Here is an 18396-nt window from a genome sequence, read left to right as displayed (position 1 = left end):
CAGGCAAATGACTGAAAACTAATCATCTTAAAGTTAAATCCCGCGTCTCTTTTCCAGACATATGTTATCCAACTAGTCAGTGTTTAAACATCAGAAGCTGTTAATAAACCTTAAGTGACCATACAGTTCAACAGCCAACTAAAGTCAATGGCAGTGACAGAGTTAACCTAGTGTGTGGTGGTGGTGGTGTGGCTAGGTGTGGGCACCAACATTTGCAAAGCTGTGCTGGAGCTGAGGGATTGTTCCTGGCTAAGGTAATAATTGGAGATATACCAATCTTCTAGAACTGGAAGGGACCTTGAAAGGTCATTGAGTCCAGCCCCCTGCCTTCACTAGCAGGACCAATTTTTGCCCCAGATCCCTAAGTGGCCCCTTCAAGGATTGAACTCACAACCCTGGGTTTAGCAAGCCAATGCTCAAACCACTGAGCTATCCCTCCCCCCTCTTCAGCTTGTTGCTGGTCTTTGCTTTATGCTGAAGCATCTTTTGTTGCTGCAAGTTTCTCATGTCATTTTGCAGCTTCTGTCCTTTGTTGAGGAGCAAGATCCTTTCTCTAAGTTGTTTGAGGGCTTCTCCCCACAGAAAAATTGTAAAGGTTTAACTATACCTGTCTAGTTAAAGTGCACAGCCCCCTACCTAATACACCAGTTCTGTTAGTATAAATGTGCTTTATACACTATTCCTATTCAGGAAGGAAAATAAGCTGCCTTATACCGGTATAACTGCATCTACACTGGGGTTGTTCTGGTATAACTATTCCAGTTTAAAAAATAATCACAACCCTAACTGAAAGTAATTCCAGGCCTCAATTTATAGGAGCTACTTTCGTTCTCACCCAATTTACTGAAAGCAGAGAACACACTTTCAGAGTCCAGCTGGACTCAGGTATCAGTGTTTGTCACTTCTCCATTGACTCACCTCCTTATGGGCAAGATTCAGTTGCTTCTTCAGTTAATACCTGTGTAGCAGGACTTGTGGACTCTTGTCAAAGTTGTTTATTAAACCTCTATTCCTGGATGAGAAGTTCTCAGTCTCTCTCTCTGAAGTTACTTTCAAAACATTTTCGTGTATTCAGTCCAATTACTGAAATATGGAAGTTCCATAAATTTATAAAAATGCTTCTTTTTCCAATGACCAAAGCCACATTTTACAGTCAAGTCTTTTTGCTGCTTGGATCTAATACTTTCAGGGCCAGATTTTCAAGAAAGGTCTCAGTACCCAACAGCTCCCAGTTAGGCACCTAAATGAAGGTACCCAGATTTTCAAAAGCTCAGCTCCCAATGTTGTCGGTGGGGGAATTTGCTGTTATTCCCAACAGGTGCTGAGAGTTCTTGATATTCTGGCCCTTAAAGTGTATATCATTAAGATGCTCTTTTGAAATGTAGCTACTTCCATTCAACAACCTGCCTGGATTCTCCTGGCCTCCTCCTAAATTTGGGACATTGATGTGCCAGCCAGCTGCAGATGTGCAAGATGCCTTCAGGCAATTGGGTGACAAGTGGAAAAAAGAAAAACCTCACCAGGTCCTACACTCTTGATTTAGTTCAGCTGAGTTTGGGGTTGGGCTGTAGGCTCACAGGTCTTTTAGAACCAGAGAGGGCTACCTTCTCACAGACTGGCCTGATTAAGGGGGGGGGAGGGGGAAATGGACTGCCAGGAAGCACCATACTCCAGAATCTAATCCTGCCAGAAAGGAAAGACTTGGGAAGAATTCATCATAAGAAAAATACAAGTCTGGCGTAACCAGCTGGAAGAGTTGTTTCCACCTGCTGGAGACAGGAAAACAAGGGCCCAATCCAAAGCCCACTGAAGTCAATGGAAAAACTCTTTAGATTAGATATTAGAGCTGCATTTAAAGCCATGTTGTGATGCTTCTGCAGATGCACACCAAGGTCACGTGGTTTTTTGCCACCATATTGCATTTCTTCTTCTTCTTCATCATCAAGGCAAATCCCAAAGAAATATATCCTCCTTGCAGATCGAGTGCCTCCTGGATTGATTTCCGCTAGACTGGGTAGGACTGAGCAACAGTGGTGTTGGGCTCTGCTGGGGAGGTTAATCAGTTTCTGTTATACTTATGTTGTTGCAGGGTTATTTGATTTGGTCTTGGGGTAACTAACAGATCTGCTTATTGGGTGTCATTTTAACAGTGTATCAAAGGCATCCAAGGCATTGCATGGATTCTTGTTTATTGCAAAGTAATAAAAACCCTAATAAATAAATCAATGCATTCTTTATACTCTGACATCCCTACAGTATACACCTCCTATCTACTTGTTTCACTGAAAGAGTTACAGAAAACCCCAAATGTGTGGCCTGTGTTTCCTACTAGCAGGGTGAAAAAAAAAAAGACATTTTACTTTTTACATTTTTTCCCATGCAAACAACTAATGCATAGGCAATTGCTGGCATTCATATGGGCAGATTTGGCAGTCTTTCTATATTTACTTGGACTGTGGTTCACTTATTTGAATATGAATCTTTCTCGGAATTGTTGTGCTTAAGGCCTTGTACAATACAGAGGATGCAGTTATATATTATTTCCAAAATTGATTTAATAAAGCTGCAATTCCTCTAATCCAAAACATATTCATAAATCATATCAAGCTGCCTTTCTACTGAGCAGTCTCTGTGGCTAAATTTAGATCCCTTGGCCAACGTGTGGGTCACTTATTTCAAAACACGTCTTAAACATTGAATGCCAGACAACTAAGTAAATCATGGCTTGAAGGAAGATCTTCCTGAGTAAAGACTGTATGATCGGGTCCCAAGTTTAATGCACAAAAGAAAATATTAGTGAGATCTCCAAAGGGGTCTCATATATATATATATAAATTAAAGAAAACCTTTCCATGCTGGCAGCTTGCCTATCAATGGTGCATCTGCACTGGCATTTTGCTGGAAATCTCATAGCTGCAGCTGTGCCAGCCCTATTGGTGATGGAGGTATTAGTGTGAACTGGCTTCTCTTGCTGTTATCACCATGACAGCAAGACCGGCATCATTAGGAAACATGGTGGTAAAAACACCTAGGCCCTGTTTTGCAGGAGTATTCTCATGGTTGCTATCACTGGAAGGAGCTGTGCTGGTGGGAGATTTCCAGAGAAAGGGCTTTGGGGACATGTCTACACCAGCCTTTTTTAGACACACTGCTACCAACGAGGGAACTCTAGCACAGACAAGGAGCTGTCAGCTGACCACCATCGAGATCTGCTCTGAGCAGCTCTCTCTCTCTCTCTCTCCCTCCTGACTTACCTTATTTTGAAGATTTCACTGATGCCTTGGAAGGGATATTTTTGCACACTCATAACTTCAACTGTGTATATCTGTCATAGTCTCCAGGCCGAGTGTCCTTCGTGCAACCCCTGGGGCTTTGGAAATGGTTCCTGCTTCCACAGACTACATCCCCGTCGGAGACTGTCATCACGATAACCCTACACTAGCTGTAGTCTCCAGAAGCTACTGAGTAAATAGACAGAAAAGCTGCCAGGTTTGATCCACTCTCAAGTTACATATGTTCACACACCTTCTGGGACTCCGCCCTTCTATTCCACTCATGGAGCTCAAAATGATCCTGCATCCCAGAAGCGGAGTAGCACAGGGGGGAATCAGGCCCTTCACATACAGGGAGAGGCAAAATTGACTTAATCTGGTTTATCTCACTTGCCTGCTCCTTTTGGAGTTTGGTTTGGTTTTTTTCAAATCACTCTTCTCTTTCAGGCCCGAGTGTGTTTCTTGAATGTCTTTATACTTTGCATCTGTTGGCTTTTCCAGAAACTTACTGCGTAAGTTTAGCCCCCTTTGCACAAAGTAGCTTTGGCTGCATTCCCTATTTACTCCTGGAGCCCCAGTTCTGATTATTTAGATTGTAGGTGGGAATTTCACGAGTGCCTGAATAAGTTACCCTCCTAACTCCAGTTGCCCTTCAAAGGGAATCAGGCTCCCAACTTGCCCAGGTAACTGAAAATCCTACTGTATGTTCCTTAGGGTTTTTTAAAACCTCCCTACAAGTACGACAAATGTATCCTGGCTTTGAATTCATTCTTTTCTTTTACAAATATCTCTGCTAGCTCACGTCATCAGTCTCCTCTGTCCCGCAGGCTGTAAACCCAGTCACAATTACGACTTTCCCTTTTAATTTAGATTCTTCAGGCTTCTTGGCCTAAATTGCATCTTTTCAAAACAATAAACAAATCATAAGAACTGATACTAATTAACATTTCTATTGCAGTAATGCCTAGAGACCAATCAGGGTGGGACCCCATTGTTCTAGGTGCTGGACAAATATACAGGACATGACAATTCCTGCCCCACAGGGCTGACCATCTAAAATTCCCATGGCACAGTAAAGAGAGTCTTTCACACCGATGCGGCTGACAAGTGCCTTATGGTCATATTTAAAGCCCAGTGAAGTCAGTGGGAGCCTTTCCATTGACTCCAGTAGGCATTGGCTTAGACAGCAGCTGTCATTTCTCTTTCTAACCAAGTCCCTCTCCTATTACAACCTAGCACCTATTTACCAGTTGTGCACTTGGTCAGTGACAATCCCTCTTCTGTGATAACCTACAAACCTTCTCCCTGATCACGACTGCTCATTTCAGTACATGTCTTAGATGGTGCTGGACTGTCTGTGAATTCATTTGAATTTAGAGCATATTAGGCCACGAAGCTGCTTGATTCCGCAGGAAAACTGGTAAGACCTGGTGTTTCTGAGATGTTACATCTCTAACGACTTGCTGAATTGTTAATTCAGACATTGGCTAATCGGGCTGTTCATACCAATTCCCCTTTCTGGGCGGTCTGTAAAAACAAAAACGTAGGGAAAGAAAATAGCATTCCCTGGAGGTTTAATGTCATACAAATCTGAGTCATAGAACGTGAACAGCTTCTTTATTTCCTTAAGTAATTGGTTGATTTTTGTTGGTAACAGAAGAAATTTTGACCATGGCCCTTCTTTTTGTAGCCTTACTGAGAGTTTGCCAACATTCAGTGTGTTAATAGCTTCAGAATAACACAGCCCTTGGTTTTTTCAGTAGGAACAGAGAGGAAACACCTCAGAGACAAACAGGAATTGTCTCAGGGTTTAAAAAATTCAGTGGGCCAAACCTCTCACTGAGGTCAACTGTTCTGTGCACAACGGGGCAGGCTGGGACCTTCTCCACCTTTTACTCACACAGGTGAGCATTTAACTCTCATCAGCTGCCCCGGTGAAATCTCTCAACTGTATGGATGGCATGGACTGATGGGGGGAGCTCATTAACAGCTCCCAAAACACAGGCTTCCCCTTCTAATTTCTGTCTTGGCAAGAGGCAAGACTTTCTGGAACGTTTCATCAAAATCTGCTCAGCTAGTTTGTTTGGTGGTTTGGGTTTTTTTATTTTGTTTTTACATTTATGTGTGTGTTAAAAAACTGGTTCTGTAATTGAATGATGAGTGAAAAATGTCTCACTAAAATATAGAGGACAAGTGTTTGTTTCTCTAAACTCTCAATGAAATCTACAAAATAAGCCAGGTCTGAACATGGACTCTACTATACCTTAACCCACAACATGCGGCATAGCATAAGAAATTGGAATTTACAGCCATGATTTTGTATGGAGATTGGCTAATGTTGACCTGTGCAGAATCCATTGACGTCAGTGAAGCTGTGCAGGGTCCATCTTTACCCCCTACCCTCCATCAAGGCCTATGCAATTAAAAGGTCAACATATATTCATAATACAAGGTGAGGTTATATTTTACGGCATGATACAGAGAGAAGAGCTAAAACTAAGCTTTTCCTATTAACTCTGCATTTCCTCTCTTCTGGCTTCTTTAGTCTCACCCGCAACACTGCAATAATGCTAGTTTTTTGCACGAACTTCTATACTAAATAAAGCATCAAACCGCATTTGAATCCACTGAAAGCCACATGGTCTATCAATTTGTTTTGGTTTGATGACATTTTGATAAAAATACAAATACAAAGGAAAGGGAGGTAAAAGAGGCGAGGTTAATAGCACCCCATCCACGCCCCAAGTAAAGATTCATTAGAAGAGAGTAGGAGATGAAAGTGTTTTTCAGTGGAGAGCAGTTAACACCAAAAAACAATGTTACGGTTTCCTTACAACATTCTACACCTTTCTAAAAACCAAATGTTTTAAACCTCTGGAAATGAGCACTTATCCTGCATCCCTCACTAGCACCCCACCCAATTTACCTTAACTTTGCCCTTTGGATATGTCTACACTGCAAGTGAAAATGTGATTATTATAACATGGGCCAGCATAACCTGCAGGGGTAACGTCGGTGTGTAGACATGGTGGCGTGAGCTAGCAACTTGAGGATGCACCCAGGCTCCCTGGTGGCCCTGTCCCCTTATTTTGTTTTGTTATGGAAATGTGCTGCTGGAGGCATTCTGTCCACTGTGGGCCAGATTCTCTGCTGGTGAGCAGCAGAGAATCTGGCTCTATTTTCGTCATCCTGTTCTTTATCTCCCCTGCTGCATCCTCCTATCTGCCTCCCCCCCCAGGACTCCTGCCCCATCCAATCCCCCCCTGTTCCCTGATGGCCCCTCTGGGACCCCTGCCCCATCCATACACCCCCACTCCCTGTCCCCTGACTGCCCCCTACCACCCCATCCAACCCCCCTCCTTCTTGACTGCCCCCCAGGACCCTGCCCCCATTCAACCCCCCCTATTCCCCCCCAACCATCCGCACCCCCCCCGACCACCTCCCCGAACTCCCCTCCCTTCTATCCAACCCGCCCCCCCCCGCTCCCTGCCCCCTTACCGTGCCGCCTGGAGCACTGGTGGCTGGCAGTACTACAGCCACACTGCCCAGCTGGAGCCGGGCCATGCCGCCGCCACCGCACAGCACGGAGACTGGGTCAGGCCGGGCTCTGCAGCTGCACTGCCCCAGGAGCTCGCAGCCCGGCCACCCAAAGCATTGCGCCGGCGGTGGGGAGAGCTGAGGCTGCGGGGAAGGGGGGACAGCAGGGGAGGGGCCGGGGGCTGGGCAGGATAGTTCCGTGGGCCGGGTGTGGCCCGCGGGCCGTAGTTTGCCCACCCTGCTGTAGATACACACTCTGGCGGGCTGTATGTAAGTTGCTGGGTAGACAAGTCGTGAGAGAGAGAAAAAATAAACGAACAAAATGGAAGATAGGGAAGAACACTCAGGAATAGGTATCTTTACATTTCTGGTTTATACCTGCCCATTTCATTGCGTGTGCTGCTGCTGGGGGGTCATTACTTCTTCCAGGATAGCACTTCTGGGACAGGCTAGTTTCATGCTCACTGTTGCGTCCATGTGACCTCGTTTGTATTTGAATGTTGGCCAATTGTTATGACCCAATCACTGGAGCAGTACATGGAAGGGACTAGCTCTTCTCATGCCTTCTTCTGTGGCTGGCGTTTGTCTCCTATCTATGGTCTGTCATTATCAATATGAACCCATCAGGGAGTCACATGCTGCTCTGACATGACAGGCGTTCAGACAGTGGTGTTGGCAGCTGATTTATACCGGCACATCCAAAGTCTGAACTTGTGTCACACACTCGAATGCCCTAACCCAAGTAAGCTGGGTCTGAGTCACTTTCCTCCATGGTGGAGAGCTGTGGGCAGCAGTGTATTAGTGCAGAAGGATGGTATGTATGCAATCTTTATGCATGCCTGAACAGATACTATCAGCTACCTTTCATTACCACCCTGCTCAGTGTGAGAGATTCTTGTTATGCTAAGCAGATAGCCCGTAACCAGAGCTACCTGCTGCATGTGTAGGGATTCCTCCTTACTGTAAATGCTGTTCCTGCATTCAGATAAATATTTCCCTTTCCTTATCTAGACCTTCCACCCTCACTGAAGCAACATCCACTGATCAGATGAATGTGTCCCGTGCATCTCATGCTTGACAGGATGCTGCTCTCCTTGAGCGTGGTTTTAGCTGCATTCCCCTTTTCAGTGGCCAGTAAGGTTTACAGACAAATTTAACTGGGAGGCAGTGGGTAGGGCACTAGATTGAGAATCAGGAGACCTGGGCTCTGTTCTTGGCTGGTCCAAGTCACTTCCCCTTTCTGTGCTTCTGTCCCCCCTGCACTCCCCTTTGCCTGTCTTGTCTATTTAGACTGTCAGCTCTTCAGCACAAGGACCAGGGTGTATGAAAATGAAGGGGTTTTTTTTATTTAGATCAGATTTTTATTTAAAATTAAATACAGGTTGATTATTAAAAATAAACATTTAAAATTAAATTTGAAATTGACAACCTATGTTAAGGCCTACACCTCTATAATCTAATAACAAAATTTAAATTAAATGCAAAAAATAATATTGCACTCCATGTTTGCTACCAAGTGTTAAAGAAAGTCCAACCACTGTCCTGGTGGAAGTCACTGGCTCAGCAACTGGAACCAGAGTTGGTTGAAGTGCTAAACCAGTTTTTGACAGCAGTAGCCTCCTCTGCAAATGCAGAGAGAATATTTTCTTCATTTCAGTTTATTCAACTAGTTCAGTTCAATGACTAGTTCATTCAAAGTTAAGAAAAAGCAGGAATGCTTGTTTTCCTCTTCCAGTCTATGAATAAAAACTAGGCGTGAAAGTATGGTCTAGTAGTTCTAAAATCTTGAAGGATGTGGTGATCACAGTTAGTTCAACACATTATCTACAGATAATACTTTGTTGCAATAAATCAGTTAATTTTAAATGCAAAATATGTTTTGGTAAACGTACACAGAAACTAGTATCCAGCATCGTTAATGTAGTTTTATTCAAGTAATTTTAAAAATTGCAAATGCTGGTTTGGGGCATTTTTAGTTGAATACCAATTTCAATCCCAATGCAGCTTGACACAAATCATGAGTAGAAAATAAATCATCTAGTAAATAAGAAAATTCACCATTTTCTAAGACGATAAAAAGAAATGTGTCTAGATATACTGTATCCTCCTGGTTAGCAAAAAGAAGTATCAGGTTGAGTGTCAGGGTTCTATTTAGTTGTAAATCAACATGTTTTAATGGTTACCAACCAGTGAGAATCAATTGTTCCTTAGGAAAATAACTAAAAAGTACAAATGCAAAGCAAGCACAATGGGGCCCCAATCTCATTGGAAGTGTCTTGGCACTGCTGATTGAACTAGATACCCATCAACCAACTAACTTTTCAGACTTAAGCTAGCATGAGGCAGCAAACCAAGTATGCACCTTCGACAACCCTGCCTACCTACAGGGCGAGCTTCAAAGAGTTCACATTGATCTTTAATTTGAATAATTGTCTATGTCTAAAGAACCAACTAAGGGAAGAGGGTTTGTTATGCCTTTAAGGGTCTGATCCTGCAGTGAGTTATGCCTGGGGATTTATAACTGAGTCTGGGGCTTGAAAGCAGAGTTCGTAAAAACGCAGGAAGAAAGTAATCAAATTCAAGAGCTCGTCTAGCACGTACCGGCTCCAAATGCAAAGAAGAAACTCTTGTCGGGGTTCTCCTCCAGCAGGTCCTTCACTCGCTTTCCCATCCTCTCATTGCGCTTGTAGACGAGCTCCTGGCGGAAATAGCTGTCTATCTCTTGGGCGGTAACGCGCTCCTTGGGTGGCAGGGTGGCGTTAATGAAATTTGGGACCTAGGCAAGAAAGAAAAATCTTTGTGGGAAATGACTATTTCACTGGTGTATTCCAAGGAGACGAAGATTGTCAAGGTCAGGCATTGAGGCGCCTGGTATTCCCCCTTGCCCCCCTCAAAAGCACGTACAGCAGGACAAAAACCCCTCTCAGTGACTTGTTAATAATGCTCCATTTCTCTAAGTACGTGATTTTACAACCTGTGCAACTGAATTTGTTTTAGCTTGATACAAAGAAAACAGACATTGTGGGTTTGTCAGATGGTAGCTCTTGAATCCTGCTTGTGTGGCTAGAGGAAATCCGTATTTGTCATACCTTTTCCTTAACCCCTCCAAGTGTTACAAGATTAAGATCACAGGGACAGTGTCACATGAGCCATTTGCCTGCTGTCCTGCAAGCTGCTTTGGCTGGGGGAGAATAATAACCAAGCAACTAGAGTCAGTCAAAAAAATTCAACATTTTTCCAAAAAAGGGACATTTTTTTCATTAAAAACATTCTCATTTTTCAACCAGGTCCATGTGCATCATTTACGAGGTGGTTCCCAGTCCCCTCACACTAGCTCCAAATCCACCTACGGTTGCCTGCTGCAACCCCCCCTCTCCCAAAATCCTTTGCCATCCTTTGGGACCAATGTGCACCAGTGCCCAAGGCCCCTGCAGTGATGAAGCAAGACATACGCAGATAATGCACCCGCATGTTGCAGAGAACGTTGAAAAAACCCTGAGGTCATGGTCAGCCTGACCCGGGGGGAAATTCCTTCCTGATCCACCCCATGTATGGTGACCAGTTTGACCCTGAGCATGCGAGCAAGAACCAGCCAGCCAAGGACCTGAGAGAGAGAATGCTTGGTGCCACCTCAGAGCCCCAGCCCATCTCATCCAAGTCCCATATCCAGCTGAGGCCACCCCTAATGCTTCAGTGGAAGCAGATTAAAAAACAAACCCCCCAAGATTCGGGGGTGGGGGGGCAGTAAGTGCTGTAAGAGTGAGGAGTTCCAGGTTGAAGACAGCCTCTTGCTCTTTCCTTCCTCTCGTTGGCTCCCACTTGGTCCCACAGAATTTGGCAGGTTTTGTTTTTTGTTCGCCGTTTCTCCACCAATGGGGTGTGAGCACTTCCCAGATCATGTCCAACTGGTTGGGAATTGCGGTTTTAACAGATTTAGACTATTAGGGCCCCAGGGAGGTCACCCTTTGACCAGCTCACATAGAATCGGTCTCTGCTGGTGAGCTTTATGTGGTGGAGAAAAAGGACTCTGATGTAGGTGAAGGGCAACTCGTCCCTCAGAGACATGTGACATAGTAACAACAGGGCAGTTCTCTCCTCGGGACGGGAAGCAAGGTTAATCGTCTAATCTGCAGTAATCTAATAAAATAATCATGTCTAATCTGTATGGTCTTCTGTGAAACGGGATAATGATGCTCACCTCCTTTCTAAAGCGCTTTGAGATCTGTGGAGGAAAAATGCTACATAAGAACTAAGTGTTATTTATTATTATCATTGCCAACATTCACTCAGCTGCAAATGCACTTGGGGAGATGGTGAGGCGTGCGCAACAACAAAGAGACAGTGACACGCACACAATGCTCGGTGCCGGGAGAGTGGCACAATGGACTGAACGTGACAGTAGCTCCAGTCCTGCAGCGCCCCCCACTGAATGTGCTCCGCCACAGAGGGCAATGTCAGATCAGCAGGGCACCCCTCCCACCACTGAGCTCTCACTCAGCTCTGCTAGGCAGAACCTCACACTCCGATGTAATCAGAGGTCTAATGTCTGAGGTTATCTAGCCACCACCTGACAAGGCCAAATGATTGCCTAGAGTGCATTTTCTTGTTGTTTATAGTATCAGAGCACTGGGGCTTCCATCGTGCTGCTTGGGAGACTGTTCCCACAACGGACTCTATGTGGCTTCATACGTTTTTCCTGATATTCACTCCAAACCCAATCTTCCTTTGTTTCATCCCAGATCTCCTACGTAGGTCTTGTCGGCACTACAAAGCTGTACAGCATTAACTCAACCCCCGGCAGGTGGATGCAGGTATGTACACACATACATATTATACCAATATAGCTATTCCCATATGGGAAGTGGAACAGCTATAAAACACTTTTATACACCCATACTAGTTGCATGCAGGATTGCACTGGGATAATTATTAACTAACAGATTATAAATTAACTAACAGTTACACCAATACAAAAACTGTACACAAATCAGGCCATATACACCCTTCTGCCCTCCTACGTATCTCTCCCCCCCTTATGCTTTCAAGATTTCCTCTTAGACACCTCTTTGCTGCTGCAAGGCTCCACCAAATAACTAGGCTATGACAGGCCTAGGCAGCGACAGGAATATATACAAAACCTGCACGTGCTATAGAAGTGCAAACAATCTAAGGAGCTCAAAGGGCTTGACAAACATGAAGTAGCCAATCCATGAGCCACCACTGTGAGAAGGTGACTGCCCTCCCCACTGCCAAGATGGGGGAAACACAGGCATTCAAATGCTTGTGATTTGTCCAGTGTTACATAGGTGCCAAAGTGAGGCTCACACACACGTGTCACTATTGGCATAAAATGCCTGTTCCTGCGCTCCACTGGGACTAACCTGCCTCTGCCCTTACACAGCCTGATGCCAGAGGGGCCTTTACAAAATAAAAGTGACCTTTCCGAGCGTTGGTGCTAAAATTAAACTGTCAGACATCCTATTTGTCTCAATGGAAAGGCCAGGGAAGACTCCGCTGCCTACAGGCAACAAGCCCGAGCATAGGACAGAGTATGTTCTGGTCCTGGCTGGAGAGAAAAGCAGCCACTCAAGTCAGCCTGTTAGCAATCTTTACCCACGTCTGAGAAGGGGCCTATTTAAGGAAAGACAGTGTGAGCTAGCGGTTAGAGAAGCAGACTGGGAGGATCTTTGTCCTGTTCCTGACTGGCATAACCAGGATCAGCATCTGGCCCGTTGTGTAAATCAGCTGTAATTCGACTGACATTTCTCCGGATCTAGAGCAGTGCTCTCACACGCAGAATCTGGCCCTCTGCCAACAACCTGCTGCATCATCTTGGGCAAGTCCCACAGGGCCTGATTCTCCCAGGCGCTGAGAGCCCACAAGTGCAAATCAAATCCACGGGAGACGGAAGTTGCTCAGCACCTTTGAAACACAGGCCATGAATCTCTTGCTGCCTCATTCTCCCCGTCTGTAGGATGGGGGTGATAATTCTTAACTCACCACCAGGAAAGAACCCTTATGGCCTGATTCTCCTCTCCACTGCACTGGTTCCACCGCCCCAGTGAGAGGGCGAGCGGGCCCTGCGGTTCTAGGCTGAAGGGGGCAAAGTGTTAACAGATAAATAATTGCAACCTGGGGGAGGGAGAGCTCCGCAGAATACATGGCAGTGAAGCAGCAAAGGGGTGTTCAACCAGGGCAAAGCTTTGCAGTATAAAACAAGCCACCCCAGTGACAAGTTAGCATGCTAAAATTAGCAGTGTGGACATTGCAGCTTGGGCGAGAGCTCGGGCTGTCGCGCCCGCCCACGCCCCTGGGTCTGAGCTCGGGCGGCTAGATCAAGTCTGCACCAGAGCCACAACAGTCACGCGGCTATCTGAAGCAGACTAGCCTGCGCGGGTCTGTCTCCCTGGGCTGGGCGGGTCACACCCGGCTGCAGTGTAGACATACCCTCTTAAGCCTGGTCGACACCAGGAGGTTTTGCCAGCATTGCTGTGTCAGTTAGGAGAGTGAAAGAAATCACTCCCCTGACCAACACAGCTAAATCCCTACGGTACGTGCAGTTATACCAGCAACAATGGCCATTTGCCAGTATAGCCAATTCTGCTTGGGGAAATGGTTTATGCTCTACTGCGTGCTTTTGCCACTATAAACTGCACCTCCACCAGGGGTGACGGGACGGGCGGAGAGGGGAGGAGGACAGATATACCTGTATATCCAGCCTAGCAAACCCTGTGAAGTGTACAGCCCCTCCTCAGCACACCTATGCTAGGGAAGCCAGCGTTAACCCCTTGCATGCCGGGAGCCCAGGTGTTGCTGCTGTAACCGGTCACACTAACACTAGTTAGTATGCTTGGATTGGCTGGACTCCTGAGCAAAGCTTTTAACTCTCTCATGTTGCAAGAAAAGAAAAGGTTCAAACTAAGAGGAATGGAACCCCCCAAAAATCCAAATCAGGGACAGCCTGACAAGAAGGCAGGCACAATCATTTGAAACATCCCCCCCCCATTTCTCCCCCTTCCCATTTCTATGACACCAAACAGAACAATAAGTGGTTCCACTTATTGGTAACAATACTCGGACCTTTTTGGAGTGGAGGCAGCGCTGTCCGTTGAAGGACACTAACAGAACCAGGGAATTCTCTGGCCATCAGGAACAGGTGGGAAATACGAGGGAGTGCAGCGGCAAGACTCACTTGAGAAGTGTCATGGCTGAAGATGATGGAGTTGAGGTCCCCACAGTTGTAATGCTCGATAAGGTCCTCTGTCGTATAGGGGGTCTGGAGACTGCCTGCGCGGAGACTCTCCTGCTGCAAGAGAGTCTGATTCAAAGCAAAGATCACCTGAGGGAGGGAGGGAGGAGGAAAAGACAGAGTTCCTTATAAGTGCTTAACTCACTTGTTGTGAAGATCAATATGAACAAGAACCTTCAACTTTATTCCCACTCCACGTGTGGTAATCCACATACTTCACCACCCACCCTTCCTGCAGAGGTACAGCCATTTACACATCAGAAACGACAGGTACCCTGCCATGTCGGGGTGGATCTATCCTCCTGCTCACCCAAATACAGGAGGCTGTTGGGCTTAGGAGAGGAGATGCACACTGTGGCACCTCTACACATCCTGGGGGGATGCAATAGGACGAGTGACTCAGTATCTGAAGGAGATCGGGGCCAGGGTAAGGGCTAGCAGACTGAGGTGCAACCCATGGAGACAAAGCAGCAGGCAGCAAGCAGAAGGGCCAGCACTGCAGACTGAGGGACCGTTTGCTACCCAGGTATGCAGCTTGGGAGGGTGATGTCTTTCTAGATCCTGGGCTGCTCAAACAGCAGTTGAGGCCAAGAGCACCTGGTGAGAAGAGGACTACTGGTTCTTCTGGGTGCAGCACTTGCTGGAGTTACTATGCCTTTACCACCTCACGACCAGACCTCTGTAGCACTCTCTCTGCTTCGGGCTTCCGCTTGGGGCCATTCAGAAGCAGGAGTAAGAAGTCATATTTTGCACCAAGCAGGGCTTCACTTAAATCTAAATTCGGGAAAGCACTTAAGAATATGGCTTGAGCTCAACCCTGTCACTGATTTTGATGGGACAGAAATACATGCTTAGGAGCTGTCCTTAACACGGATGTTTTCCTGCATTAGGGCCGTAGAGAGCACACAACGACAGTGCCTACAGTCTGTGTTGGCTGCCTGATTGAGTTTCAGTTGGTGGTTTTGGGCTATAGAAGCCCTAAATGGATTTGGCGCCTGAGAGACCCTCTATCTGCTCTGAACACAGTGCATACACACTGGGTAAGAGAAAACATTCCTCTCTTCTGGAGGTTTGCCTTTATTGTTAATATTACCAAGACAAGGTTGTCTTCAGCCTTACCTTGCTCCCAAGCTTGGTTGTTCCCTACGGTTCCCTCTACAAGACCTCTTTCTCCCAGCCCCTAAATCCCTCTGCCTCAGAGACACTCAGCCCTTTACACGCCTCCGCTGTACCCAACAGGAATGACTTGAGCTGACATAAGAGCAAGTCAGCTAAAGACAAAAAGCCCCTGTAACACCCTTCTCTTTCCTTTCCTCCGGCACCAGGGCAGCTGCTATTAGCAGAGGTGCTCAAGCTGACAGGCCCCTGGTTTAAAGGGGTGGGGCCTTTTCCCATGAGGATACATCAGCTCTGGAACTGGTCCCCTTGCAATGAGAGAGGCTAAATTTGCAAAGCTCATCCTCTCTGCCTTTGGAGCAGAAGGTGGGTTGTAGGACGTACCTGGCTAGATATGGGGAGAATTATTCCAGCCTGGGTGGCTTTGTGCCATGTGCTGTGTGGAATTTATTCTTGCTTGTTGTTTATTTCAGGTACTGTAAAAAGCATCTAGAGCTACTGATGCTTTTCAACAGCATGAACTAAAGATATAGATATTCATATTGGGTGTTATCATTTTTATTCATTTTTTTTCTAAATAGAACAAATGTACCAAAATACCAAATTCATCAGAATACAAAGTAAGTAAAGAGGATTAGGAGAAATATTAATATTGTTAATACCAAATCTACGGGATGTGCAAGGTGGTGAAGTGTAACACCACTCAGAGAAAGAACTTGTCCAGCTCCTGACTTTGGCACGACCGTAATGTTATTCTGACCACTGCTGATCAGACTGACCAGTATTGTTTCACTATTTCCTTGTACTCCCTCATCTCTGTATCCATCTATTGTCACTTGTCTTATACTGAATTGTAAATTCTCTGGGGCTGGGACTGTCTTTTTGCTTTGTGTTTGTACCGCTCCCACCACACTGGGGTACTGGTCGAGGACTAGGGTTCTGAGGCAGCATGAGACTACAAATAATAATTTGAGTATTGTGTGATGAGTTTTGGTGTCTATGCATCCATGTATATAAACATATCCATGCATGCCACAGAGAGAATGTTTTTTTACAAATGTCTCTGCCCAGAGGAAATTTTTTATCCGTGCCCAACTATGGCAGTATGTAAATAGTGATCTCTGAATGCTACCTGACAGCAGTCTGCCTTTCAGATGGAAGTGGGTACCAGCATGGCCCATGCAGCACCATTACTCCCTCTTTGACAACTACCTTGGCTAAAATCCACACTACAAGAAGGATGTGAAAAACTGGAAAGAGTCCAGCGGAGGGCAACAAAAATGATTAGGGGGCTGGAGCACATGACTTATGAGGAGAGGCTGAGGGAACTGGGATTGTTTAGTCTGCAGAAGAGAAGAATGAGGGGGGATTTGATAGCTGCTTTTGACTACCTGAAGGGGGTTCCAAAGAGGATGGAGCTCAGCTGTTCTCAGTGGTAGCAGATAACAGAACAAGGAGTAATGGACTCAAGTTGCAGTGGGGGAGGTTTAGGTTGGATATTAGGAAACACTATTTCACTAGTAGGGTGGTGAAGCACTGGAATGGGTTCCCTAGGGAGGTGGTGGAATCTCCTTCCTTAGAGGTTTTTAAGGTCAGGCTTGACAAAGCCCTGGCTGGGATGATTTAGTTGGGGATTGGTCCTGCTTTGAGCAGGAGGTTGGACTAGATGACCTCCCGAGGTCCCTTCCAACCCTGATAGTCTATGATTCTATGAATAGAACCAGTGACATCAGGTTCCTTAATTCCTCCAAACTAGAGATCTCATAAGCACCATCAATGCCTCGCAGAAGACATTAATATTGTTTTTGTAAACTGTTGGATGGGTGACCTTTCATGGAAAATGTAAAGGTTTCCCCAGTCTGTGCTCAGAGGTCCATGGATGCATATACCAAATGTCAAGATTATAAGACATTGGGAACATGGGATTTAATCATGTCAGTTTGTCCCTCCCCATTGTATGTGCCCGCCTTCGGGTCGATGGAGGAGAGTGCAGAAATTACAGAACTATGTTCACACAATGTGAAATGATGTTGCTTTCACTACAACCAAACCTGACTACCTATCCACAAAGAACATGTTACGTCGAGTATCAGAGGGGTAGCCGTGTTAGTCTGGTTCTGTAGAAGCAGCAAAGAATCCTGTGGCACCTTATAGACTAACAGACGTTTTGCAGCATGAGCTTTCGGGGGTGAATACCCACTTCTTCAGATGCAAGTGGCACCCACGAAAGCTCATGCTGCAAAACGTCTGTTAGTCTATAAGGTGCCACAGGATTCTTTGCTGCATGTTACGTCGGTGTATTAGTCTAGATAGACACAATCTGTTTCAATCTCCTCAAGACACAAAAACAGCACTTAATGCCCACATTTTTTAGGTACTGCAGGAATTCTGTTTCTCAGGGCAATAGCACCCCGCTAAGGGCATGTCTCCCTGGGGAAGTTCAAGAAAGTTAAACCGGGTTAACTAAAGGCCTGAATTTAAAGTGCCTCAGGGTAGTTTACACTGCAGCCATGTTGTGGATTGCAACTCGTGTAGACATAGCTGCGGTAGCTGTACGCTAGCTAGCTTGATAAAAATAGGAGTGAGGACGCTGTGGCACGGACTTCAGTGTGAGCTGCACAAGCAAGCACATACCCAGTGGGGTCAGGAGAGGGGCATCTTCATTTCTATTTTTAGCAGGTTACCTAGGGCATAACTAGCTAGATTATAACTATGGGTATGTCCACATGAGTTGCCATGCACACCCCTGGCTGTAATGTAGACGTCTCCATAGTTAAAATGCATTAACCTCTCCGTGGATGCTCTCATTCAGAAGTTAAATGGCCTTAGTTTCCTTTCGCTTAATTCGCTTTGGAAGTACATTAAACTGAAGAGGATTAAGGACACTTCTGAACAAGTGTGTCCACACTGGGATTTCAGGAGCTTTAACTAAGGTCCTTTAATTTCACACTTCTGGTTCATTGGGTTTAATTTCCTGTATAGGCAAGCCCTAATTGACGCTAAAGACTAGAGGGGGCCTACTGAGACAAAGGCCAGCTCTACACTTTAAACTAGTGGTAGATCTTCCAGGGGGTACATCAACTCATCTAGATATTTGCCTAGTTTTACAACAGGCTACATAAAGGCACTAGCGAAGTCAGTACAAACTAAGATTTCATACAGATAATGACTTGTTTATACTGCTCTGTGTACTATACACTGAAATGTAAGTATAATATTTAT

The 18396-nt window shown here is 45.6% G+C and overlaps 1 protein-coding gene across 3 annotated transcripts in view; it reads right to left on the bottom strand.

Moving 5' to 3' along the window:
- The window catches only part of TRABD2A (TraB domain containing 2A), a 101345-nt gene that overhangs the window by 23343 nt on the left and 59606 nt on the right, over positions 1–18396 (bottom strand). For 2 of the 3 annotated variants that reach the window (XM_045020396.1, XM_045020398.1), the window contains exons 3-4: positions 14002–14148; positions 9411–9585 (exon numbers count right to left, since the gene is read on the bottom strand). In XM_045020396.1, the coding sequence (XP_044876331.1) occupies positions 9411–9585; positions 14002–14148 (322 nt within the window). The remainder of the gene's footprint in view (positions 1–9410; positions 9586–14001; positions 14149–18396) is intronic. The other variant, XM_045020397.1, reaches the window with a different exon arrangement.

The sequence above is a fragment of the Mauremys mutica genome, chromosome 6 (assembly GCF_020497125.1).
Source record: "Mauremys mutica isolate MM-2020 ecotype Southern chromosome 6, ASM2049712v1, whole genome shotgun sequence".
In the NCBI taxonomy this organism is placed as follows: domain Eukaryota; kingdom Metazoa; phylum Chordata; order Testudines; family Geoemydidae; genus Mauremys; species Mauremys mutica.
The sequence above is the reverse complement of the archived record's forward strand: the minus strand, read 5'-3'. Positions and strand labels throughout refer to the sequence as shown.